General features: G+C 43.7%; 2 protein-coding genes across 2 annotated transcripts in view; one reads left to right on the forward strand and one right to left on the reverse strand.

Annotated features, from left to right (window-relative positions):
* Positions 1–27,851, forward strand: part of LOC134403180 (cadherin-23-like) — a gene marked incomplete at its 3' end in the record, with an annotated part of 380,609 nt that overhangs the window by 335,638 nt on the left and 17,120 nt on the right. Inside the window, exons 22-28 of the mRNA XM_063133286.1 lie at positions 2,449–2,556; positions 11,074–11,263; positions 11,737–11,882; positions 13,307–13,526; positions 14,988–15,140; positions 19,689–19,802; positions 21,853–22,001. Of these exons, the coding sequence (XP_062989356.1) occupies positions 2,449–2,556; positions 11,074–11,263; positions 11,737–11,882; positions 13,307–13,526; positions 14,988–15,140; positions 19,689–19,802; positions 21,853–22,001 (1,080 nt within the window). The remainder of the gene's footprint in view (positions 1–2,448; positions 2,557–11,073; positions 11,264–11,736; positions 11,883–13,306; positions 13,527–14,987; positions 15,141–19,688; positions 19,803–21,852; positions 22,002–27,851) is intronic.
* LOC134403006 (prosaposin-like) overlaps positions 1–27,851 on the reverse strand; it is a 298,719-nt gene that overhangs the window by 95,063 nt on the left and 175,805 nt on the right. The window lies entirely within an intron of this gene.

Here is a 27,851-nt window from a genome sequence, read left to right on the forward strand (position 1 = left end):
TATCCTTTGTTGTCCTAATGGGATCCTCAAAGCCACATTGACTCAAATCACCATGAACCACTGCAAATGCAGCGTAACTTAAATCTCCTAGTTACCAGGCTTCTTCGTATTTGGGCATGAGCTCAAATGATGCTAGTTTCTTGACATCCATCCATCCACCCATATACTCCCCCACTCCCTATTCACACTCATCGATCCTTCTACACATTTTCCTTTCTCAGTTCCCAGCACAGCAATGCAGTGAGTTGCTCATGGAGGAATAGAGTGATCTTCCCTCCATCAGCAACAGGACTTGGAAGCCACTTCCCCACTGCTTCTTGCAGGGAAGGGGGAAGTCACTGGATGAGGAGGTTTAAACCTCACCTTCACCCTGCTGTGCTGTTCAGCTAATCAGTGGGAAACATCTGGGCAATATGGAAGGGGGATGTGTGGAGGGGGAGGCAGGGTGGAGAAGAGAGGCACATCCTGGGTAGAGAGGCAGGTACGTCAGATGTGGAAGACCCTGTAGGCCAGAGGTTCCTCATCCCTGCTGTAATGGATCAGGTTTGCACTCTAAAAGTGCTCATTAAACCAGCAGTGTCACTAGTGGTCCACATTGCCTCAGTGGCATAGAGTACCTTTAACCAGCTGCAACCCTGTTTAGACAGAGATAGGTGGCTACAGTTATCCATGCTCTGGAAATTTCCACATTAGACTACTGCAATGTATTATACATAGGGCTGCCATTGAAGACTTCCCAGAAATTGCCTAACTACTAACTGGGATCAAACACTGATTAAAGTTCTCCACTGGATACTTGTCTATTTCTGGGCTCAATTCAAAGTGCTGGCACTTAAAGTTCTTCGTGGCTTAGAACCTGTGTACCTAAAGGATCATCACATCTCACATCAGTTTCTCTGTAGATAGACTAAGGACTCCTTCAGAGGCCCTCCTCCAAGTTCCTCTACCATCTGAGGTGATGGGAATGGCAGGAATTCTAGCTTGTCTCTCTCCTGACAAGCCAGTCATAAGCCAACAACAAATCATGAATTATTGTCTAGATGGGGCCTGGAATCCCTGGCCTAGTTTCAGATACTGAGTCAGACTTGGAGGCAAAACTAGAAGAAGCCCAACTAAGACAGGGAGCAGAGAGGAAATTCTCCAAGACTCTATAGGAGTCAAGGAGGAACCTTCCTGGGAGCTTATCAAACAGGAGGCCAGGTTCAGAGATTGTTTCCCCCCTCTTTCCCTCCATAGGAACTCAGCCTTTGTTGGAGGGGGAGGGAGCACAGATCCCAGAGTCCACTACAGGATGAAGTGGGCAAAGTTGAGAAGAGGTGGGAGGCAGTCCTACAGGCTAGCTGCACATCAGAAGTTCGGTCAAGAGGACCTTCCCTGAAGTGGGAGACCAGTAAAAGCCCATGTAGGCATGGCAAGAAATCTTCCATTTAGTTGATAGGCAACTGCCTTGCTTTGTTTGGCTAATTAAGCTTAGGGGATAGCTCCTAGCCTTCACAGATGCTACAGGTGTGAAGAGGTGTTGTTGTTGTTGTTGTTTTACTGAATCAAGACTTTGCAAATTGCACAACCACCCTCTGTTGTCTCACATTTTGGGGTGGGTGGGTGGGTGGAATTATGTCTCTAGCTTGTTGGGGGAGAGACAAGCCAGAGTTCTCAGTTCACACATAATACTAAAGCATGGATGGAATGTCCATCATTTGTTTAGCTGCTCCCACTTGCAATAGGAGTCATCAGGCAGCATGCACAAGCATGATACTCGTACACAATAACCCAGGGGGTCCCTGGAACCCTATTTTATTATTATGTGTGAACCAGGCCCTTCTGCATTAGTCTGACATACGATGGCACTATTGTGATGGAACAGAAATAACATGTGACTTTTAAAGCCAATAGTCCCCATTTCAAATGCTCCCAGTGGCAAGAATATGCAAAGGAAGAATGTATTCATCCAGATTACTCAGCATATTGTGAATAGCCCAGGCGACAATAATGGAAGTGGCTCAGAGGGCGGAGGTGAAAGGAAATTAGTCAAATTCATTTATGAGTTGTGACTCATGCAGTTATAGATGGAGGTGTCTGCAGTATTGTCAGGAAGTCTAAGCACAGAATTCTGAAAGCTCCCCTGGAGAGCTGCATCTCCCCTTCCAGAATAAACAATGAAGAAGACGCATTGGCCCGTTGCTGAGTGAAATGGGGCTGGAGATGCTAAAAAGCTATATTGTATGTGACATGGGGCATCAGAATGAACACAGGGAAGAGTCTTGTCAGACACTGTCATCATGTTCCTGTCTGGCATTTAGAACATGTAACACACACACACACACACACACACACACACACACACACACACACACACACTCTAGGCTTGCAAATGTAGATATAGGAGTGCTAAGGGAGGGTGGCTAAAATATTTTAAAAGGCTGAAATTACAACTGTGATTCTTTACAGGTAAACATCACTTTGCTGGACATTAATGATAACTATCCAGTATGGAAGGATGAGCCGTACTTCATTAACCTAGTGGAGATGACGCCCCCAAACTCTGATGTCACAACGGTATGTGTTCAAAATAATAAAGACACACACACTTTTTTTTTCTGAAGTGCAAAAATCACCATTTTCATTTTACTATATGCAATATAATATTGGAGTCAACTTTTTAAAAGTCTGTATCAAATAAAGAGTGGGATAATTAGAATGCACAGTACAAGCAGGACTCTGCAAATATAGGGCTCCCAGTAGCCATAGCTCAGTTGTAGAGAACCTGCTTTGCATGCAGAAAGTCCCAGGTTTCACTCCCTGGCTTCTCCAGGTAAGGTGTGGAAAAATTCCTACCTGAAACCCTAGAGAGCTGCTGCCAGTCCGTGTTGACAATACTGGGCTAGATGGACCAATGGCCTGAGTCAGTGACTGGGAGGCTGCCTTCCCTAGATGCAAAGATGACGTACGGACTGCCCCTGGATTCGCATGGTCACATAAATCAATAGTTACCCATGGCAACAAGCCACCCGGCCAGGTCTGCATGACATGAAAAGCCATGCTGCCAAATCCCCCTGGCACGCACTGGGGGGAGTAAGTCAACGTGGCTTATTTCCCCTCTGCGATCATGTGAACGAAGTCAGAACATTGATCTAACAAGTGTAAGGCAGCTTCCTATGTTTCTATGCTGGTCCTACCTTACCAAATAAAAATACTCATGAACACTGGCCTAATGCCCTGTGGGGTGGGGGGAAGCAGTTTCGGGGAGGGGAGATTTCAGAAGAAAACCAGCTAGCAGAGGAGTGGATAAGCATGCACACCAACTCAGCTTCTCTACTGAAGATACTTTGCAAAGGAAAAGGTGCTTTTGAAATAAAGTTATATACCACTGCGTGGTATTTGTGTCTACATTGGCTTCATTCTTGACCTGGAACACCTTTGGTGTACTGTCACTTTGATTCCTGACTCCATTGGTTGTCTTTTCATTTTGTCTCCCAGGATACTTCTAGACAGAAGTCTCCTAGTACTGCAAAACATTTGCTTTTCTGCTGTACACTACAAGCGGAACTGCAATTGACCATCCAGCCTTCAGGAGTTCTAGCACTTTTTGGATGTGTGCACCTCCCTACGTTCCCCCAGATTGGGGGCACGACGTTGCCAAGTGGGCAGCATCGCTCCCTCTCCTTTCCCTACACCCCCTTCTTCCAATATTCTGAAGTGAGTGCTTTTTAGCACTTTGTTTGTTCTGTGTGTGTGTGTGTGTGTGTGTGTGTGCACGTGCACGTGCACGCAATTTGTTCATAACCAGCACTGAATTCTGCTTGGAAACAGACAAATAGCACATGATGCTCTTGTAACGAGGGAGTTGGGTGCTCCCTGTAACTTTAAAATTCAACCCCAAATATTAAAAGGTGCAATCACAGATGCACTGTTAGCACATCAACAGTTTGTCAGGAATCTCCTGATGGAGTGGGGTCCTCTGACATGACACAGGAGACTGTGCCCATTCTCAAATGGCCTGATAGCATTGTGGTTGTTCCAGCAGCACCGCAGACAAGGCTAGCTGAGAGGGAGAGGACAAGGAGTCATGGCTCTGCTGTCTTGGTGATGGAGACATTTGCTCCCCTGGGTGTGTCGGGGTGGGATCTCTCTGCTTCTGGATTCTAACAGCTGCTGGTGGTTTGCCCTTTGCTTTCTTTTGCCCATCTTTATGCAGCTTAATGGCAGCAGCCCCAGCTGGAGCATCTGTGCCGGAAAGCCCTGCCTGACTCCCAGCAACCCAAATAACACTTTCCATGCAATAAGTCCTGTTGCACAAAAAGGAACCTACTTCAGAGTAAACATAGCTAGGATCTCACTATAAGGCTGCAGTCCTGGGTCAGTAATAACTGCTCCCTTTTGCCTTTGCTTGTGGGGATTGCAATGGGGAATGTTCACTATATTATGGGCAATATAGAACCACGGTGATAATTATACTTCCAGCTGATTGTGGAAGAGCAATGCCTCAGCAGCCCCATAGAGCCCTAATATGGAAAGATCCTTACATCCAGGATCGATCCATTTCTTGAAAGTATCTTTTAGCCAAAGAAGGTCTCATCACCACCACCACCACCACCATGACTACTGCTGCATATACACCAGGGAGCTGCATATACGCTTTGAAAGCCCTGTGGGGTGTGTGTGTGCACTGGCGCTGTGTCGATAATATGATGCAGCTGCCACCTCACAGCCTTTGCGGGGCTTTCCTGCAAAGCTATGAATTAGAAAAGTTCGGGACTTGCCCCAATTTTTTCACTGGAGCGAGGCGAGTATGGCTCATCCGCCACCTAACCTCGCTTTGGCATCGCAGCAGACACATTCCTGGGCAGATGGCAACCCCTGATTGATTGCCGTCCACAGAAGGCAGGGGTGGGCATGTCAAGCTGAATGGCTGCCGGATAGCCTGCACCCACCCTCTGCGTGGGGATTAGCCACTGCCACCACTTAAACACGGCGGCAACCTGGTGCCATCAAGGCAGGGTCCAGAGCTTACAAGGTTCGCAGTCGCTGGTATTAACTCATCAATTTGGGCATAAACATATACTTGCCAAAAGGATATAACTGCTTTCATTTATTTATTTTTAATGTAATGACCAATCAGTCCATTTTGTTGTAAAGCCCTGTGAATTGCCATTGCCATTAACTAGGATTATTTCTTTATTGCAATTAAAGACACAGCTTCTGTTGTGTTGGTGATAAAGGGTTTGCAATAAAAGGAAATTGCAGACGTTTAATCATAGACTTGGCATTTCAGGTAGCCTTCAGTGAAGGATGCTTCACATGTTACTTATTCCAAATGTAGTAATAAATAGCCCTGTCGGGAGTTATGGGTGCAGGACATCAACAGCAATACAAGAGCAGACTTGTAATCAGTGATGGCTGAGGCTCAGCAATTCACATGCACTTCCTTTAAGACTGTGGTCTTCAAACGGTTTTACAGTAGATTCTTATCAAAGTTTCTCAGTGAGAAAATGGTGGACAAACTACTCTGAACACCATCTTGCCTATCATTATCAGTGGAGTGGAGAGTTTGTGAGTTCTTAGGTTGTACACCCATTTCATTTGGGGAAATGGATGTGGTTGAGGTCAACAAGCTTGGCCAGCGACCTGCACGAACTGATTGTACACCCAACATCATTTCCCCAAATCCTCTGTGACACACTAGGATTCCATGAAAGACGGGTAAGGAGTTTCCTTGGCAGACAAGTTGATGTACAAATGGTTCGCTGAAAGATGTAGAAAAAGAGGTTGAAACCCTGGTTTAATATGTATTAATGTAGCTCAGGGCTGCACAACCTCAAGCCTAGGAGCAAATCTGGCCTTTCGGGGGTCTCAATCTGGCCCTTTGGTAGGGTGACCATATGGAAAGGAGGACAGGACTCCTGTATCTTTACAGGAGATAAAGGAAAAGGAATTTCAACAGGTGTCATTTGTATGCATGCAGCACCTGGTGAAACTCCCTCTTCATCACAGCAGTTAAAGCTGCAGGAGCTATATTAGAGTGACCAGATATAAAGAGGGCAGGGCTCCTGCAGCTTTAACTGTCGTGATGAAGAGGGAATTTCACCAGGTGCTACATGCATACAAATGACACCTTCTGAGATTCCCTTTTCTATACAACTGTTAAAGATACAGGAACCTTGTCCTCCTTTCCATATGGTCACCCTACCTTTGGTTTCTCCAGAAGGCCATGCTCTTTCCCCCCAACTACCATTGTTTGGTGGTTTCTTGGCTTTTGTGTAGTTCTCCCCCAACTCCAAAAGGTCAGAAAGGCTTAATTACTGGGAGTAAGAGCATTACACTAAAACGTGTTGGTATTTTGGCCCCGTCCCCTTTGTCTTTGGCCCCTCCCACCACTGGAATGCAGCCCCTGAGAGTTTGTCCGTAGTGGAATTCAGGCCTTTGGACTGAAAGAGGTTCTGCAACCCTGATTTAGCCAATGGAGCCAAGGTCCATAGAGTAGAAGGCCCAGGAGCTTTTGAATACCAGGGGCGATAACATCACCTGCCAAGCCTCTCAGGCTTTCCCTAAGCTTTCCTCAGCTTAGCCTCAATCCTCATAGTAATTGGGTAAACAGAGAAAGAGAGAGAGAGAGGGAGAGAGATCAATACAGCGGCCTGCATTTTGGATTCTCCTTCAGGATGTGGCTATGGGGACTCTCATGATGAGCGTGTGCACTTTAATGTCGACCACTACACTATTCCATTTAGTCTTCTAAAGATGGTCACAATCACTGCAGATTTTCCCACCAGTATTCTTTGGATAATGTGGTGCAAGGCCAGGATTTGTTCAAGTAACACGAACTCTCCGCCCTCCACTGTGATTCTGGACCCCAGTGTGATTGGGAAGGTATGAAATCACAGCTGGTGAGAACAGAGCCCCTGAACTGCATCCACAGTTCCAGTTCTTTGCAAACATGGCACGGCCTTTCCTTCCGTGTCTGCATGGGTGTATAGGTGTTAGGTGTGTGTGTGTTTTAAAGTAAAATTTTTGGCCAATTTCTACTTTCCCTGCCTTGCTTGCGACCTCCTTCAAGGACCTCTCTGAAAGGCATTGATTTAAAGCCTTTCAAATCCCTCTGGCAAAATAAAAGAGAGGGAGAGGGAGAATTATTCTCCATCACACTAGGAGAAAAATGACGGGCGTGAAACAGAAAATAAATGAGGGGAAAGCGGAGAGAATCCACAAAATCATCAAACAAGAAAGACTTGTGTTAAAGAAATACCATAATGAAACATTAATCTTCTGGGGAGGAGGGAAATAGCAAAGGGCTCCAGTCCAAGTTCACTGTAAAGAAATTAACTCTCAGTTACCTTAACTGGCCTTTGAACGCTCCTTCACTCCCCATCCATGATGTTACAAGTGTTGTTTTTTAGGTGCACCATCAATCTTGACATGGTTCTGGTTCCTTGTACTTCTGTTTCAGTTGGCAACTTGAAGCACAGTAGAAATCAGCTGTGCATGTGCTGATCAAACATAATTTATTTCTATTTAATTAAAATAATAGAATGACTTCAAAAGTACAAATCAGGTTCTCATTTTAGAATTGCAGCAATCAGTCCGTTTCCATTCCTAGATGGTACGAGCAACCATCTTTCTTTCCACCTTGAAGTAACGTTTTCAGTGTCCTTGTAGAACTTAATTCTTTAAATGTATTTTTGTTGTTGCCGTTGTTTTATTAAATGTTTTAGTCATCTTTCTACAGGCAACCTATGGTCCGTAAGGTAACATATAATGTAAATAATACATGACAATTTAAAAGCATAACAGTCTAAAATGAGTTAAAATACTAAACAATAAAAGCAAGCAATTCAAAACCAGAACATGAGCAGCAATTTAAAAATTCAGATTAAGTTTCAACTGGGAAGTTTGCAAGAAAAGGTGGTCAGTAGAAGATAGTTCTTGGTGGAAGTCCTTGGTCAGGGTATTTTACAAGCCAGTGTGGTGGCTAAGGTGTTGGACGGGGAGTCAGGAGATCCGGGTTCTAGTTCCCACTGGGCCATGGAAACCCACTGGGTGACTTTGGGTAGGGTGACCAACTGTCAGGATTTCCCCGGATTTGTCCTGGTTTTTGTTCTTTCCGTGGTGTCAGGGGGGATTTTCTATAATTTTCAATAATGTCCTGGAATGACACACCTTCCTCTTTAAGGCTGCCATTAGCATGGCAGGAGGGAATGACATGCGTTCTTGAGGCACATCATTCCCTCACCCCGAGCTCCAATTGATGTCTTAAAGGGGAAAGTGGGCCATTCGTGGACATTATAGAAAAGGCCCCAATTGGAGTGGATGGTGGTGGTGCAGAATGAAATCCTTTCCCCTCCTCCACTCCAATCGGGTTCTTTAAGGTGGCGGGGGAATAATGTACTTTCTGCAGGACTCAGAAAGCTGCTTCCCCACACACACACTAGGTGTCCTCTTTTTTGGTTTCCCAAATATGGTCACCCTAACTTTGGGCCAGTCACATACTCTCAGTCCAACCTACCTCACAGGGTTGTTGTGAGGATAACATGGAGAGCAGGAAGAGCTGCATATTGGCGAAGGAGCTTCAAAAGATTCTCGGGGCCAAGGCTAATTATCACATCTAGATGTGCCTTTTGGTCTTATGAATGCTTCAACACATATTTAAAAATAATGATGGTTTTTTGTGGATTTGCAGCCATTGTTTTCCTTTTTAGGGGCTATTTTAAAAACAAACAAAGCCTCAAAGCAAACCAGACCCTCACACTGAATGGGAGGTGGGGTGGGTAGGTGGGGAGAGATTGCATACTGAACAGTGTGCACAGTCTTGCAGTGTGGCAAGCCAGGGAGTGGTGGCCCAGTTGCCTGCTTTCCCTGTCCCCCATTCAGAGTGAGGGCAACCGAAGGGCTTTGGGTATACGAAGTGATGCAGCAAAAAATGGTTGGTGATATGGCAATATCACTCAGGCCAAACAAAACTCTCCCATTGAACACACTCTGAACGTTGGAGGGATGAATCCTTGTAACCTTGGCTTCATCTTGACGAGCTCAAGAGGAAAGCACATTGCTCTTATTCACCGCAGTATGATGAAATCGGCTCTGCTCCATCATTGTTATACAGCAGTGTTCACTGTCCCTAAAACCTGGATTTTCAGTCCCGGGTAAAACCTACTTCCGGGGAGTGGTGGTCAGGAGTAATAGCTCCCCCCTCCCCCCTTATGCTCACTTTTCTGAGAAGAAGCAAACATCCCAAGTTATCCAGGACAGGATCTGAAGGGATGATCTGTGCATTTGTGGAGGGGGCTTTTATCCTTTACTTTGCTGAAGCACAGCTGTGCATCTCCAGTTTTATGAAAATAGAGATTTGCTGTGTTCCCTGACAGTTTGCTGGAATGGGAAACTGTCAGGGAATGCAGCAGATCTCTATTTTCATAAAATGGAGATGCACGGCTGTGCTTCAGCAAAGTTAAGGATAAAAGCTCCCTCCATAAATGTGCAGGTTCGGATATAAATTGGGGTGAATTAAGGCTGCATCAGAGAAGTTAATTAACATAACCCTGCCTTCTGCCCATCTTCCTGCAACCAATCAGAAGTCACCGTCTACCCCCAGCTTGACCCCGGAGCAAGGTCACACAGTGGAAGGGCCTTGGTGACCACGCTTTGAAGAAAAAAGTTGTGGTAAGGATCATGCATGAAGTGACAGGCCAAGGCCTACGTTCTCAGAATGAGCCATTGGCTTACCCAGGTGCTGTCTCACTGGAGAATGCCTGGCACAGCTCTCCAGAGCACCAACTGCCCCTTGCCTCGCTTTGAGAGCCCCTCAGAGCTCGCCATGGAGCAAGGAAGGCCTTCTGAGAGGCCCTGCCAGCTGCTTCACTGCTGTTGCAAATTCCACAGCAGAAAAGTGACCGGCAAGGCTTTGCATCACCTAGAGATAGCTATACTGTAGAATCATAAGTGTCACAGCTACACTGCCATATCTGAAATATGTCTAAAGATATTGGCGGATGTAATTTGCAATTTACCATATGTATATTAGTTTAAAAAATGGACATGCTATGAATTGTGTTAAACTAGCCAACAGTTGGTATATTCAGTTAAAGCAGTTGATTGGTTAGTTTGTTCAGCCTCACTACAAATTTAAATGTGTGTACATGTAAATTAATCGTATTATACAAATGAGTAGTGCTGTCCTTTAGTGACTGGGATGGAAGTAATGATTGAGAGGGATTTTTCTAGAGTGCTGGGACTTTAACCGTGTCTGTGCACATGCATGATTTCTTAATGTAATATTTGGTAAAAGAAAGAGACAATTGTTTCCTAAAGGATTTGTAAAGAACCATTTAAAACATTTCTGGTGAGATAATGTAAGGTACTTCCAGATGAAGCTTTTATTGCACAATTACCCTGCCTCGTTCACCTGATTGAACAGGGGGTCCAGATGCCGTCACCTTCTATTTGCAAACCTCCCATGTTGCCCAACCATTTCTTCCATCATTTTTCTTGTCACCAAAAATCCACTAAGGAAGAAAAGATGGAATAGATGCACAATGCCTTCTGATTGGTACTCCTAGGAGCCATCCATTTGGAAGCACTTCAAAGTGTCATAAGCCCCTTAAACTACACAGCCTACCAACTTAGCTGAAGTGTCACAAGCAGAGTGATCGTATGCAAGGCGGGTGGGATAAAGCTTTGATTCACTTGCCTTCCATCATTCTATTTTGCTTGCACAAAACAGAATTTTGTGGTGCTGCCCCAGAAAAAAAGATGTAAGGACATCGGATTGGAACCAGATTCAGTCATACACAGAGTAGACCTATTGTAATCAAGTTAGACGTAATTGACTAAAGTTCTACTGATTTCAATGGGCCTACTCTGAATGTGACTAAATCTGGATCCAACCCAGTGTCTTCCACTAGATCATACGTTGTGTGCTTAGGTGCAATGGGGCATGGGATCCGAGTGATGCTTTTATCTCCATCTTTTCTATTTCATGATTTAGTTTAGACCTGGCTGCACAGATACACTCAAAAATGAAAGGAATTTTTTTTTGTCTGTTCATATATCAATGTAGTATCACTCTCTTGATCTCTGTAGGTGGTAGCATTTGACCCAGACCTGGCAGAAAACGGTTCCCTCGTGTACAGCATTAGACCTCCAAATAAATTCTACAGTCTTAACAGCACCACAGGGAAGATTCGGACAACGGGGGTTGTGCTGGACAGAGAGAATCCAAATCCTCAAGAAGCTGAGCTCATGAGGAAGATTGTGGTCTCCGTCACTGATCGTATGCTTTCTTCAATTGCTCTATACCTTTGTTTAAAATGCTGAAAATACAAGATTAGCTTCTACTTTTTTCTACTTAGAAAAATATTATATGACTTTTTCCTGCGGTGCATTAAATAATAGTCCCATAATAATTCTGTAGGAAGAGTAGCAACAACTATAGATTGCTTAAAACTAGATAAATATTGCCTTCTAATGTTTTACCTCTGCAATTTATTCTAACTGTTTTGTTATCACAACAACGTTTTCCAAGGCCAAGGCTTATTTCTCACTGAAGCTTTTTTTGCCTTGCGAGTCGCTGCCAGTCAGCGTTGACAATACTGGGCTAGATAGACCAGTGGTCTGACTCAGTATAAAGCAGCTTCCCATGTTCCTCGGTTTAGGGAGGTTCACTATGACGAAATCTTAGAAACGTTGCTTCAGTGGAAAGGGATGTTGGTAGGATTAAGGCTGTGACTCTTCTGATCTGTGCAGGTGGGAGGCCACCGTTACGGGCCACCAGTAGTGCCACTGTGTTTGTGAACTTGCTGGATCTCAATGACAATGACCCCACCTTCCAGAACTTACCTTTTATCACTGAGATTCCCGAGGGTCTCCCAGCAGGCTCCTCCGTCTTCCAGGTGAGTCTTCTCCTATCTCGCTTTCCATTGCAACCATATGCAAAATGAAAGGGGCTTGAGAAAATGCTTTGGGATTGAGTGGTGGCATTTTCTTCACTGCCATTTGATTACAGCTCGGGTGTTGAACCTCTTGCCCGTGGGCCGAATCCAGCCCACCTGGGGTCCCAATCTGGCCCTCCAAGGCTCTTGAGATGGCCACACCCCTTTCCCCTGTCTGCTGATCGTTTAATGGTTTTGCGTATTTTTTCCATTCTACATGTTCGAGATCCCTCTCCTAAGGCTTAGTCACTGGCAGTAAGAGCTTTAAGCTAAAAATAGGCTGGTCTTTGAGACCCACCCCCTTTGCCTTCAGCTCCACCCAACACTGGAATGCACCCCCCCGCCCCGGGTTTCTCTGCCATTGGATTTGGCCCCTAGGCTGAAAAAAAGCAACACCCCTGGATTACATGTTGAGGTGGCAAATTCCTTCAGATAGCCACACTGACTACATCCCATACTATGTAGAAAAGCCTAGGGAGAAGCTGGGAGAGCTAAAGACAGGGAGAACTGTGAAACCCTTCATGACGCCTGCCACATTGGTTCGTCACTTTTCTCATAGCTAAAGAGGTTGGGCTCCCCTCAGTCCTGTGCAATCATCCGATTGCCCCGGATGATCCCAGGGCGATCCCCAGGATATTAGCAGGTTCAAAGTACAATATAAAATAGATAAAAGCAGCTGAAATGCCTGAGAGAAGAGGAATGTGTGTGTATTATATATGTGTGCATGGGAGAGCCACCCCTACTGTGAGGATTGCAGCTAAGCTCAAGAAAGAGCAGGGAAGCCTGCGTGGGGTGGCAGATGACATCACTGTCCCTGCTCACTAGGAAGTCCTGGTGTTTCAGTCCTGTGAGCCCTGGCTCCATTATGTCTCAGTGTTCCAGGAAGCAGCACAGCTGGAGCCTCCAGTGCCGGTTCTATTATTGCTTTGCTAAAGGTCTTTGGGGCAATACTGCCAGCATCACTACCTAGGTTATGGAGAGAAACTGTTTCTGAATAGGGAATCATTATTTTGTATTCATTTATATCAAGAATGGTAACTGGAACTATGTGTCCTTGTAGCTGCACAGGTCTGGGCTACAGTCTGTCTCCCATAAAAAGGGGAGGATTAAAACTTAAGTGATAAGCTGCAAAAATCAACTGTGGCAGCCCTTTATAGCATATGCTGAGTCTCTGGGAAATCTTACTCTGTTGAGATCTAAAGCTTTTGACTTCATCTAAGGCTTCTAAGAATCTGAAGTAGCCAGGCACCCTCCAGTTGTGTTGGACTACAAGTGCCATCATCCCATGCCATCTAGGGGGCACCAGGTTGGGGAAATTTCTGGCTTCATCTTCACCGAAAAGAGCTGGTCCAACCGTTGTGCTTCACTTTTGCTTTCTATCTTAGGTGGTAGCCATTGACCTTGATGAAGGCTTAAATGGTCAAGTGACGTACCGCATGCAGGTGGGCATGCCCAGGATGGACTTTGTCATCAACAGCAGCAGCGGTCTTATCAACTCCACAGCTGTTCTAGATAGGGAAAGGATCGCTGAATACTACCTGAGGGTGATCACAAGTGATGCAGGAGCCCCGTCCAAGAGTTCTACCAGCACTCTCACAGTCAGAGGTGATTGAAGGACTGAAACACCCTGGATGCTATCTTACAATTACTGCTATCTCATATTTAAATATGTTTTTAGTGTGGTGGGTTCCTCGAAACGTTGCACGAGGATCTCTTGCCTCTTCTGATGTTTCAAATAATTTCCTACTCATCAGCTAAGGTGGATCAAATTAAGGGTACCACATTTACAGCTTACAACTTGCATGTTGTGTTTACCAAGAAATGGACAAGCCAAGAACACAGTAGTGCACAGTACCTTTGTCCTGAGGCTGGGACCTGCTCTCAATTTGTCCCTCTAGGGTTGGCTCACAGCTTCGAGGCTCAAAAACTGCATGGGAAGGAGCAGTACTAGAGTAATGTAAGAACTCCTACTTCGAAGTTGGATAAGATCCAAAAGGGTTTGGAGGGTACTGTTTATTGGACTAGCACAGCCACTCCAGTGAAAGGTATAATCTGAACACAACAGAAAAGGAAAGGAGATGGGGAGGGAGAAGGGGGAAAAAGCAAATTCCAGGCACCAATTCTTAGGGCATGGCTAGAGAAGGGGGGTGGAGGGGGATGATCTCGCAATATGATGATCGCGAGATCTTCCCCCTCAGTCTACATGTGGTACGCAACATCCCGGGAGGAGGAGGACATCGTAACCGCCATTTTGGGGTTGTTTTTTTTAATTGAAAAAGAGCTCAGGAGCGCGCCTACAAAAAAGGTCAGGTTTTTATTTTTAAAAAAGAGCCTGCTCCCCCCTCCTGAAGAGCTCAGTGCTCCATGCCCAGTTCCCGGTTACTCGCGATTACTCGCGAGGAGCCGGGACTGAACCAGGATGGCTGTCCACACCTCTTGCGGTCTCGGGATGAGCCCAAGACCACAGGAAAAGTTGGGATTAAAGGGTATGCCAATATCCCGGGGAAAGGGAGGGATCATCCCTCCCTGCTCCCGGGATCCCCTGTGCACCATGTGGACGCACAGGAATGATCCCGGGGCAATCCCCAGGGTCTAGACATGCCCCTAGTTTCAAAGTACAATATAAAATATATAAAAGCAGCTGAAATGCCTGAGAGAAGAGGAATGGCTTTAGATTCAGATGTATGAAGCCTCTTTATATAATATGGTATTAAATTATCTTAAAGTTGACAAATATCTAGAATGGGAAATGCTTCTGTTACATATTTCTTCCTCGGGAATCCCCCTACCAATTTTGTGACTTTCTTCCCAACCCTTTGCCCATTTGCTCTGTTGCCCATACTGATTTGCTTGTACCCTGCTTCCCTGAATGGTTTTGGGGGGACAGGCGATGTGGTGTAGATCGGATCCCTTGTCAAACCTCTATGGCTTTCCAAACGATAAACAGTAACAGTGGAATAACCAGTGGCTGACATGTAGCACTGGCTGACATTGAATCTTTTAAGAATGTCTGGTAGTGTCTGGGGCATGGCCCAGAGCCAGCCTTGATCAAATTCTCTCTTGTAGTTTTAGATGTGAATGATGAGAATCCCACCTTCTTCCCGGCAGTCTACAATGTATCACTTCCAGAAAACATCGCTCGTGATTTCAAAGTGGTTCGCCTGAACTGCACTGACGCAGATGTGGGTCTCAACGCTGAGCTCAGTTATTTCATCACAGGTAACCCAACCTTTCTGGGAGCCTCGCTACTGATAAAACATTTGGAATTAGAAGCCGCTTGGCTCATAGGCAGAGGAGAATACTGATCAATCCTTACTGCTCTCTCTTTCTTTCTTTCTTTCTTTCTTTCTTTCTTTCTTTCTGATTTTTAGCCTGCCCCCCAAAGGCTTGGGGTGGGTGATATTGAAAAGGCATAAAACCCTATTAACACATAATAAAAATGGGCTAACTCCTGGTTGATTTAAGGCTCAGTCCCCCCTCCACACTTTCCCCTTAACTCCGTGCAACAGGAACAATCACCCATTACTTCTCCTCCTCCATCTCTTCCAAGGTAGAGCTCCTTCACTTCTCCCCTCTCCGCCATCTTTGCTGGGAGTGGGACGTGGCTGTTCCAACCCCCTCCATCCCATTTCCACTTCTCTACCTTGACGCCTGGGGAAGCGTCTCTTCTTTGGTCTGTAACCAACCTCCTTTCCCACCAGGAAAGTGTGGTGCAGAGTATTGGTGCAAAGCAATGTGGGAAAAATGTATGCAAATATAATAGCCAAAGGGGCTTTTCATCCTGCTGTTAGGTTTGCAAGGCTAATTTGCATGGGGATTTGCATATGTTTCCCTATGATGCTTTGCAAACGATAGCAGAGCTGTTTTGGGTTGTTTGCTCCAGAGAATTATCTATGCTTCATCAGGCTGAAAGAGTCATCAGCTGCCTTATGTCTGTCGAATGTGGATATGACAATTTGAGGAAGGCATTGTGGCTGAACTCATTTGCAGTGTTTGGTGAAGTGCAGCCAGGTATGTTATATTCCGATGTAGGCATTGGCTTGAAAATAGGCCCTCAACCATGTTATAAAGAACTACTGTCAGAGCAGATATGCTCAAGATTGTGTCTGCATTTTCTTTGGGGAGCTTGTATGTGATTCCAGCTGCAGAATAGGTCAACCAGCTATATTAGAGCATGATTCCAGGAGGCATCCAGAAGTATGGTGACAGACAGTTGAGATATCGCTTCTTAAGCAGGGCTCTTTCTTTTATCGGACTGTTTGTCCAACTGCCTCTGATACCATCTTTACTAGCTGATAGGTCCACAGTCTATAATTCTGCCTTTTTTGATGGTAAACAATAAAGGGTAATGTTACATATGTTTATTTCTTCATGGAGGTATTTGGAAATTAGTGTAATAAGATCACCTTTGCAAGATCTGAGCTGCTTTATGAAAGCAGAGCTCCTTGGAAGACCTCAGACGTTCTGTAGGGAGATTGACATATGCTAATGAATCATAGAATCATAGAATAGTAGAGTTGGAAGGGGCCTATAAGGAATGCAGGAATCCACCCTAAAGCATCCCTGACAGATGGTTGTCCAGCTGCCTCTTGAAGGCCTCTAGTGTGGGAGAGCCCACAACCTCCCTAGGTAACTGGTTCCATTGTCGTACTGCTCTAACAGTACAACAATGACCAGCTTTGCAAATGTAGGGCATAATCTAACCAGTGTGAAGCAATATTAAGTCCCAGTGATGTCAATGGAAGAGATGTATCTTTATGTATGTGATGTGATTCTGGCCTGCCCAACCTGTGACCCATCATGCTAAATGCAGCTGGGTATTGTGGCCTGACATACGGTTGATAATCCAGCCCTGCTTTTACCATTTCTAGCAAGCAGCAAAAATGGATCATTAATTTACTCTTAATGATCTGTTCACATTGCTCGTGGAGTACTTCTGCTTAATTGGTCAAAACTGGGCAGGCCTGTGATCAGTGGGACTTAAAAGTGGCACTTAATCAGTGGGACTTAATCAGTGGGACTTAAAAGTACATATGCTTTAATAACCCACTGGAACCCACTGGAATCAGTTAGATATAAAAGTAGTTAACTTTGGCTGGATCTTATCCTAAACAAACAAAGATTCAATTGGCTGATGAGGTCTTGGGGTTGTAGGACTTTTCTTTGACTAAACATACATAGGGTTTCATCTTAAGTATTCTTTATTGGGTCCCATTTTAAGATAAAAAATATTCCCAGCTGGATCAAAGTGGCACTCAGCAACTAGACATCTATATTATTTCCAAAGGCTCCAAAAATTGTCCATTCTCGCCCTCTTCTGCCCATAGTCCTGAATGACACCCTAGATCTTTTTTGTACCATTCATTCACTAGTTTGTAGAGCTGTTTGGGGCAGAGAAATTGAGGGAGGGAGAGGAAATGACAATTTCATCAAACTTCTCTATGGGGAGAAAAAAATCTCCAACTATTTCTCAAAGGTAGGACTCACCATTGGCAAGGGCTCTAGCATGGGGGGAATGCATCCACCACAAAAAATAATGATGAAGAAGATTTAGAGAAGATTTTACAAAGTGACCTTTTATTTCTAGGGGGATAAGAGAAGAAAAATCTCAGGAATTTTCTGAGAAAAATATTCTGAGAAATTTTGGCTCACCTCTAGTTGTCATTCTTCAGGTTCAGCGCCTTACTCAGGGTCTTCCAAATGTTAAGTTTCTGAGGGGTGATTGTGGATATATTTCATCTTTAATGTAGGTGCTGGTAATACTGCTTCTTCCCTGAAAGCCCTGAAGCGAGCCGGGGGGGGGGGGCAGTGTTGCATCCCGCTCCAGTGAAGAGCTGGACCTACTGCTGGACCAAAATCTGACCTTCCATTTTCCCGCTTCATTCTCAGGGCATTTTATTAAAAAGTTTGAATTTCTTTTGGTGGTGTTTTCACCTAATCATTGTGTGGTGGCTGACAATACTATCTGTGTTTTTCTTTCTATTACACGTCTCGTCATTGCTCTGCGAGCTTTATCACACCAACGTTATACTGTGCAATCACTGCGAATTGCGTGCAAAGAACTCCAAAGTTTTCCAGCTTATAATCTGCTTTGATTGCGAAGTGCTCCCATACATCCCGCTTTAATTGCGCTTCTTAACCAAAGGAAGTGCAATATTTTGCTACTAGTTTTCTAGCGTATCATTTGTTTTTTTCCGAGCGGCCACTGGGGCGCAGGAGCAGGATTTGAAGAAAAATTAAACAAATGCTTACATCTGTGTAAAAATTGGCACAGTAATAGATAGTAAGGAGAGCTTTAAGCATACCAAATTGGAATCGGATTGGGTCATCCGTTGATTTTTAATGATTTTTGTACATTTCCCCCCTTAAACCCATTTCCTGGTATGCAAAGGATCTAGCCGCTGGTTAGCAACAACAACAACAATGCCGACAGCTTAGCGCTGTAAGGGATAATTCGAGGGAAACAGGTACGTGGGATGAAGCCCTGCGTCTCCCAGGCCTCCTGATCTGAAAAAAACTCCATTATCTCATGATGTAAACCGCCCAGAGAGCCCTGGCTATGGGAGCGGTATATAAGTTTAATAAATAAATAAAATAAATAAATATGTCTTCCTCTGGGTGGGAAGTGCGGGAAGCCAAGGAGGCTACCGGCTGTCAGAGAGATGACTGAACAATGAAAGACAGGACACTCACATATTCCTCAGGACCCTGAACCAAAGCTATGAGGATTCTCCAAATTTTCGTTGGCTTCGAATTTCTTTTCAAAAACCATTTGTTTTCTATCAAGTTGAATGAGAATGGTCAAAGCATATCTGGGAGAAATTTTCAGCATAGGGCTAGTTGTTTCTATCTTTCTTGTTCTATAGTAAATGTAGAAATGCAAGAAGCAAAATACTTCATTCGGATAAAAAGAAACTATATACCAAGCCAGAAAACCTTGAAAACCTTTAATGCAACCAAGCTACGTTTTTGTCCATAGCAAAATAAATCAATATACACCAACATATGTGTTAAAAATGTTTTCAGGGTACAAATGGGATTCATCCACACAATCCACTCTGAACCATTTATTAGCTTTAAGTTGCCTTAATGCTCTTAGGGTGCCATCCTTTGTATGTTTAGATAGAAGAAAAGTCCTACAACTCCCAGCATGCCCCAGTATGAGTTTGAAGCTTTGATAATGAGACCATTTTTATGCTTAAAGCTGTTGCTAACATTTTTTGTGTACAGATGTATAGCAATAAAAACTAAGTCTGTAAATGAATAAAAAGACATAAGTGAAAAGATAGTAGATTGAAGTGCTGAAGATTTAAATGTCTAAAGCAACCATTTAGGAGGGTGCTTTTCAGGTCATTCTGAAAGCTTTATTTGTCACATCTGTGAAACAGCATAGAGTGTATTTGTATGTGCAGGGTGATAGTGTCTAATCTTACAGGTGAGCATAGGTTTGGTTCACGCAGGAGTATTTTTCATGGGACAGTCCTATACAATGTCTATACATCCCGCCCTGAGATCTTATTGATATAGGGTGGGATATAAATGTTTTAAATAAATAAATAATAAATTAATATTTAGAAGTAAGGCTCATTGAGTTCAGTAGGGCTTACTCTCAGGTAAGTGTGAATAGGATTGCAGCCTTAATTTCTCGATATCTTAGTTCTTAAACTCATATCTCCAAAATAAAACATGAGTGTGTTTAAATCTATGGCTCTCATTCTTTTTAAAAGTAATTTGTTTCTTCTTCTTCTTTTTTCTTTCTTTCTGCAGGTGGGAACCAGGATGGAAAGTTCAGTGTTGGCTTTAGAGATGGGGTAGTTAGAACAGTAGTCAATCTGGATAGAGAAACCGTGCCATCCTATACACTCATCCTAGAGGCCATTGGTAAGAATTTCCTCTGGAGTACTTTTGTTTCATTTATCCTAAGCAATTATTGTGTATTCTATTCTGCCTCCTTTGGAGGGGAACGGAAGAAGGAACTAAGTGCAAAGGACCCATACAAATTAATAATACAATCTTCTGTTACAATTTCTAATGTTTTCATCTGGATTCCAATAGTAAATCTCATTCTCCATATGGAATAAATGGCTTTTATTGAGCAGAATAGAGTTTTATTATTTGTCTTCAATTAATCCTGGGCTTTCCATGCATTTTAATCTCTTGTTCTGGAGAGGAACCCCTTCTGGCCTTGGACAAGAGAGAGATGCTGTGTCTTAGTAACTTGTTAACAAAAATATTCCCGAGCGTACTATGTAGTAAAATACAGTCAATCAACACATACTAGGTTTGAATGTAGATTAGTTAGGGGCGCAATCCTATGCATGTATAGATAGAAAAAGAAGTCCTACAATTCCCAGCATCCCCCACCATGGCATGGCTGGCTGGGGAATGATGGGAGTTGTAGGATTATTATTATTTTTCATTTTACACTTGCATAGGACAACTTGCATGATCAATGAGATTTAAGTGCTAAGCAAGACCTTATTTTGATCACAAAGATTATTTTCTGTGTAGCATACTTATGAAATTTTTGACATTCAGCATGGTATATAATAGGTAGGATTAGATATCTTCAGTGAGATTTATAATTCTACAGTTTCACACTGATGCTTTACACATGAGAATTGATATTTTAATAGGCTTTTCAATAAAGCCGAAACAAAAATATTGTAAAACAGTTGCAATGAAGATGTAAATTGGCACAATACAAATGTAAACATTCAAACTGTGATTTTTAAAACTTTCATTCCATCCCTATTTTTACTTCAATGCTTTTATAGAAGAATCTCTCAGTTATCTTTATAAAGGTTCAGAAATCTGCATTTTGCTAGAGACCCAGTTCATAGCACACACCAAAAAATGCATTTCCAATAATAAGAACTGAAAGAACCAAAGTCAGAGACAGAACTTTGAATTCAAAGGTTTCCAAAATCTGAAACTGAAACAAATTGGAGTTTTTAAAAGCGGTAAAAAAAATAATTCTAATTTTGAATGATCTCTGAGAATTTACTTTTCTCTTGTCACCTGTCAAAACTAAGGAGAAGATAACATTTTCCTTTTCTTTATTTAAAGATGCCCTTTGCAGTGTATAAAATATACATTTTGAGTCACATAGAAGGCTTGGGAGGGAGAAAAAAAATAACCTATCCATGTTCACTAGTGATTCCTCAAGCACTCCCAGCTCTGGAATATGCTTTTTAGCAGTCTAAAATCGGGCATTGTAGAAGACATGATTTTGTTTTGTGTACTTAGCTAACATGTGGAAAAAAGTTTGGTGGGTTGTGAAGTGTAGTGTGCAAAATATGAGTGCTGCGTTCATCCATCAACCTGGCCATTACTCATGTGTCTTCATGATGCATGTGACAGTAAACATGCATTATTCAAATCAAAATAAAATAGGTGTTTCTGCTGCAGATGTTAAACAAATATACCAATGTATTGTAAATGAAATCTAGTGAAAACCTTGCATGAAATGCAAACTAACCCCAACTGTTTATGGTTGCGCCAAAAAAAAACCCCATATCCACCAGACAATGCCACCATACCATGGCATGCTTGTTGGTTGAATTCTGTCCTTGGTAATATGGTTCGTTGGCATTGCCACCAGAAGATAACTTAGTAAGCCTCAACACTGCTTGGAGTTTGTAGCTGGGCCCAGCCCCAAGTGAAAAATCCAGCAAGAAGAGAGAAGTAAACATCTGAGACTACTGGAGTATGGTGCTGCCTCTCCAGCCAGTGTGGGCTATAAATGAAATGGGATTTGGGATAGGGTGATGGGTGATGGGTGGAATGACTTGACGAATGGGCTGCATGTCAAATAAGAGAAGATGATGTCTACAAAAGTTTTGCCCATGTTTGCTTCAGGGCTTCTTCCATTTAGTTGGAAGAATTCCCTGAATGTTAGGAGATTACATGGACCACTTTGTTCTCACAGATAATGGCCCCACAGGAAAACGGAGGACTGGGACAGCTACCGTAAATGTCATTGTACTGGATGTTAATGACAACAGACCAATCTTCCTTCAGAGCAGCTATGAAGCTACTGTTCCTGAAGATATTCCAGACTACAGCAGCATAGTACAGGCATGTAACTAAACTTTTTCTTTTAGTAGGATCCAGTTTGGGGTGAGGGGTGGAAGCAGAAGTGAAGCAATATACTTGGCTACTCTCACTGCATCCCAGTGATCCATACCGCTGTACCTGGGTTTGACTACGGCATATACTTTGTTGTAATTAGCAGTCACTTCCTCTGTTATTGAAATGTCTAAGAACCGGCAACAAAGGCAGTTTAAAACACGCAGCAGCAAGGAGATCTGGAGAGATTGAGATGTGGAAAATTAGGAATAGATGCAATAACTCCACTGAGAGAGAGAGAGAGAGAGAGCAAGCAAGCAAGCACAAGAAGGAAGCTAGTTAGCTCTGGGAAAGACAGTTAAGTAGCTGGGACATGGGCTTCAAGAGCTAACCATGCTGAAAAGTTGGGGTTCATTGCGTCGCAGAAGTTTAGATGGCATTAATGATTTCCTCTTAATGTGGTGGCAGAACAGATCCCTGAAATTGCAGATGGGCTGTACTGAGTCAGGCAATGTCTGTGAAGCCAGCTTTTGACTGTAAGAGGTGGTCTTGCAGATGTGTGAGCACATATATAAAGAACAAAACTGCTTTCAGTTAGACTTTCAGGGCCTTTTTTGACAAAGTATATATGTGTGAGCATGTGCATAAAGCAGCTTTAAGGAAGAAATTGGGAGAGGAGAATTTGGAGTCCCATTATTTTTTGTTTGTTGGTTGGTTTCCCTCTCTGAAGCTAGCCCTTCGTGGAATGAATGGCAGAGGGAGCTGGTGATGAATGCATGCATTCACACAGTTTCTATGGTGTTTCCAGTTTCTCTTCAAAACCAAACATTTTCCCTGTAGCAAGCACAGAGGAGGGTTCACAACATGCTCTGAATTGGCTTCCCCCCCACCCTGGAATTCCCCTCTCTAGTCTGCCAAAGGTATCATGAGGTGACTGAGTTTTGTTTCTATCACATGGAAATTTTGGACAGCAAGAGGACAACTGTGCTATGTGAAAAGTGCTACTAAACCTGAAGCTATCATAGAAAATGAAGAAGCTGCTGCAATGGCTTTGTGGAGCTCAAGGAGTTTCTTACGGCAAAAGAATATATTGTGTGACACCTCATCTGTGATATATAATGAGGAGCTTCTAAGGAGTGAGGACCCCCCCACACACACACACACATATTGCTATCACTTTGATTGCTTCTTGACACTTGCTGCTAACAGAGAGAGCACAAACCCATCTACCCTCCTCTATGCACTGAGCTAAGTAGCTGCTGCACTTCAGCCTTAGCTCATCGTATTACGAGTTCCAACGACAGGCTGCCTAGCAACCACCTGAGAGGCTCCTCAACTCAGATGGTCCCTACTGCCCATTTGTATCCAACGCCTCTTCCAAGGAGCTCGGGCAGCATCTGAACGACACCCGGAAAGTAGCTTAAGCTAAGAGATGGTGCCTTGCTGGGCTTTGAACCAAGGCCATGGCTAGATGAGGGGGTTGGAGGGCGACAATCTTACGATTTTATGATCACGAGATTGTCGCCCTTGCCTACACGTGGCGTGTGACGTCCCAGGAGGAAGAGGACATTGCGCCCACCATTTTGTTTTGTTTTTTAATCAGAGAGGAGCACGGGAGAGCTCCTGCGCAAACTATAAGTGTTTAAAACAAAACAAAAAACTTCGCCCTCCCCCCACCCCACTCGCGATGGGCACAGAGTCTCTGTTCACTACATTGCACTTAATCTCTACATCGGGGTGGGGAACCTTGGCCCTCCAGTACATTGTTGGATGAAAACTCCCATAATCCCTGATCATTGCCCATTCTGGCTGGGGGGCTGTTGGTAGTGGAGTACAACAGGATCTGGAGGGCCACAGTCTCTTTGCCTATAACCGAAGAGGCAGCTATGTTTAACACCCAGCCACAAGCACTTCCTGTGGGCCCAATGCCCTAGAGGAGATGCTCCTATCTAGTGGCCCTGATATCAAACCTGCCCTGAATGCGGATGAGTTCCTTAAAACTCCAAAGTTCTTTTCTGCCACCCCTCCTGAATAAAACTTGCAAGGCTGCTGTTTCATAATGTTGATTAGGCCCCTTTGATGGCTTTAAAATTAAAATATGTCAACGCATCAAAATATGATTTTGTATGGGAATGACATAAATGCTTCAAGATTTGCTTTTGTTTGTGCAGTAACATTTCTGATTGTCTCTTGATATTAACATGAGAGACTGTGATAGAGAGCAATGCAATAAGAAACGAAATTGAACCTAGTAGCCAAGGCCTCCAAAAGACTGCAAATAAGATGCGCTCTCAAATGAAATGTACCGCAAGAATGTCTGCAAGGGGGAGGAAGCAGGTGCCTGTGAGGGATCTCCTGTGGAACTCACTTTAATAAATGGGAGAGATTGCTTTTCTGACCAAAACGAAAGGAAAGTCAAATGCATTAAAGTGAACATAAACACTGTCACAAATCAAATTCAGGAAACAGACAATTCAATAATCTTTTTAGTTTAAAATCAATTTTACAGCTGAGTCAAGGGAGGTGTATTCTGCCTTCATTTAATGTTTGTGTTTTGCCAGCTTATGTCATAAATCCTCTTAAGTGATTGGCACCATGAACTACTAATATTCTGAACTTGGTATTTTCCTTCGATTCGGATGAGGAGCTGTCATGTACTAAAGCATTTAGGGTGATCTGAGAGCTGCATTTAGGTGCCTAAATTGGATCTTGCTCCATGTTACTCAGACATCTTAGTATGCTGTGTGTGCTGACTATTGATAGACCTCCTTACAGAGTTAAGGTGACTTACTGTCAAACATCAGGTTGGATCCAGATCTAGGAACATGCAATGAGGCTGGTGGAAATGGACTTCTCTGCCCCCTCCTCCCCATGGCAGCCCCACCAGCCTCCTGAATATGCCACATTGAGAGTGGGGCACACTGCTGAATGAGGTGAGCTGTGATGCATGGGGAAGGGAGGTCCCCAAAAATAAGCCAAAATCCAGGATCTGTCTATGGAGGGCAGATCCTGGATCCAACTCATTATGTGAGGGGTCTGTGATAGGATCTTCTAACGTATTTTTCTTTTTCTAAAAGCAGTAATGCCCAACCAACCACCACCGATTTGGATTGGGAATCAGGGAAAAGAGATAAACCCAAATGCAATGATTCCCCAATGTAATTTGTGCCTCCGTGGAACTGCTGTTAGCCACAAAGGCGGAAACAGACAGGCCCACACATTTGGCTTTCCATGGCCAGTAGCAGTTCAGGAGGAGGGATTTGCATAGGGTGGAAATGGTGCCGGGGAAAGATGAATCCCCCCTCTTCCTCCCTGCACCATGATCTCGATCCAAATCAAGAGGCCAACATCTACATATAGGAGGAAAATAATACATCAGGAGATCCAGTCACTGGTCTCTCACATGATGCATAATTTGATTCTTAGTGGCTGAACTGTGAACCAGAAATCCCACCCACCTAATTCACTGCTGTATGAATTTAAATTCTTTCACCCTTGGACCCACATCTGAAATATGGGACTAATAATTCTAACCAACCTTATAGGGCTGTTACAAGGAACATTGATATAATGTATGTAAAGCATCTTTGAACACTGTAAAACAATACATAAATGCCAAATATTATTATTAACTGGCCCACATGTCTACCCCGCTGTAGAAGTTCACTTCTTTTGGCTGTGTAGTTACTTCTCCTTGCAGCAGCATGCAAACCCCTCTTGAGACTCTCTAAATGCATTCAGAAATGCATTTGTGTGGCCTTTGCAACTTATTTATTTAAACAATTTTCTTCAGCCGACACTAGTGTACTTTAGTATTACATGGGTGTCTATAGCACACTGTTGCATATATAGACATGATCTCATTATATTGCAAACAGAAAAGATGGGCATGAAGTCAAATCATTTTCATACATGCTTGTTTAGAAATACGTCAGGTGAAAGCCTACATTTCTGTGCACCAAACTGTTACAGAATTATATTGGAGGGCCTTTTAAATACAAGGCTCCAGTCAAAGAAAAAAAACAAGGTAAGGATATGAACTAAACAATGCACTAAGAAACAAAATGTAACAAAAACTTTAAAGAGTACAATTCTTCTCTCCTGTTGCTGACTCCATAGCTCCTTCAAATAGTTTTGCCTTTCAAGAAATGTGATCATGCTTTACAACAGGGGTCACGCTCCCTCATAGCTGACCTTCCTGGGGCTGCATGCCAGTGGAGGGCAAGGCAAAAGCAAAAAGGGGCATGGGTCCCTCGCTCCCTCCCTCCCTCCCTCCCTCCCTCCCTCTCTCTCTCTCTCTCTCTAATCCAGATCCACTCATCCAGATAGACAAGCATTCATAAACACATGACACATTCACATCCAAACTCTCATGCTCATCACACCTCACCACCCACACAGCAATTAGGCTTGAAGAAGAGCCTCCCATTAGAGCGAAGAGGAGGCTTTTTCTCAGGCACAAATGTCATGCGTTGGGGGGCATGCAGGGAGGAAAAGGTTAACCATGTCCTCCCCAGCTACGACTAGACCTCCCTGTAAATCCTCCCATGTGGCTATTGGGCTTTTTAGAAAGCTTCCATTGGCACAGATGAAAGCTTCTTTTTTAAAAACAACAACAACAACCACCCTAATTGTTATGGTGGAGGGGAGGCCACGGGCCAAATGAGGAGGCTCTATAAGCCAGAGGTTCCCAACACTTATTTTATGATGTCTGGGTGGCCAGTGCTCAAAAAGCTTCTCTTTTCTCATCCCTTCAAACTAGATGACCTAAGTGCTTTATTATCCACTTGTCCCATTGATTTCAATGGAACTTAGGCAAATCTGTCAATCATATGGCTTCATATTTCAAAATAAATAACTTCCATAGTATGATAAAGCTCTTCTCCTTCAGTTTCTTCTATCTGTTCCTCAGGTTTTACTTTTCACTACTTTTCAGTGGGAGGTGCAACTAATAGGCAAAAGGCAAATGATTTTCCAGTACTCTAGAGAGCCAAGAGTCCCACAAAATAGCACATTGTTATCTAGCTTCCCATGGCACTTTGATAGAATGGAAGAAAGATCGTACTATTTCCGAGCCCTTTTTCTGAGAGGTGCACTGGGTTCAGACAACACGATAACACACACTCAAGGGTTGAGTGTGGATTGTCATTGAACCGTCAGTTGTTGCTGAAACGTGGGGTATCAAGTTGTCTGATTCCAACTGTGCCAACAAACCATGATTTGTTAACTACAAACAACCCATGAAGCAAACCCATGGTTTGTTGTTGGGTTGTTCATGGTTAAAAAAACTACTTTCCCAAAACAATGATCTTTCCTGTCCTCTTTATTTTCTACCTCACAGGGTCAGGAAAATCTTAGTATAAGAAGGAAAGGCTCACTTTAAAAAATCCAATATTTCAGGGTGATTACTATCTCATATGAATGTTCCAACCAAGCCTAAAAGCTGTCAGATTACTTTGCCACTTTCCCTCTTGCTGGGGGGAAGTGTGTTGACTCTTGCAAATATGTTGCTAAAACCCCATGAAGGAAGAGTCGCTGGAGAGGAGTTGCGTGGAGTGAGAAAAAAAGTAATGGCAGATAAAAGGCCAAGCACTGTATCCTTGCCAGTTCTTTTCTACTAATCAGCCCCTCCTGAAGCTGCTCTTTCCACAAGAAGAAGCAACTGTCAGAGTTTTCTCGTACACATGTCCATGGGACATGCTGTTCTGTCCACAGGGCCTCCCTGTGGACAGAAGCCATGGTGGTGAAATGTCCTCTGTTATAACACGCTGAAGCATTAATCTCCAGTTTGCCCCAGAAACAAACGCGTCCTGTTTTTAGCCTGGATGCTGCTCTTGTCCTCCCCAATTTGACGCCCTC

The sequence above is a fragment of the Elgaria multicarinata genome, chromosome 8 (assembly GCF_023053635.1).
Source record: "Elgaria multicarinata webbii isolate HBS135686 ecotype San Diego chromosome 8, rElgMul1.1.pri, whole genome shotgun sequence".
Classification (NCBI taxonomy): domain Eukaryota; kingdom Metazoa; phylum Chordata; class Lepidosauria; order Squamata; family Anguidae; genus Elgaria; species Elgaria multicarinata.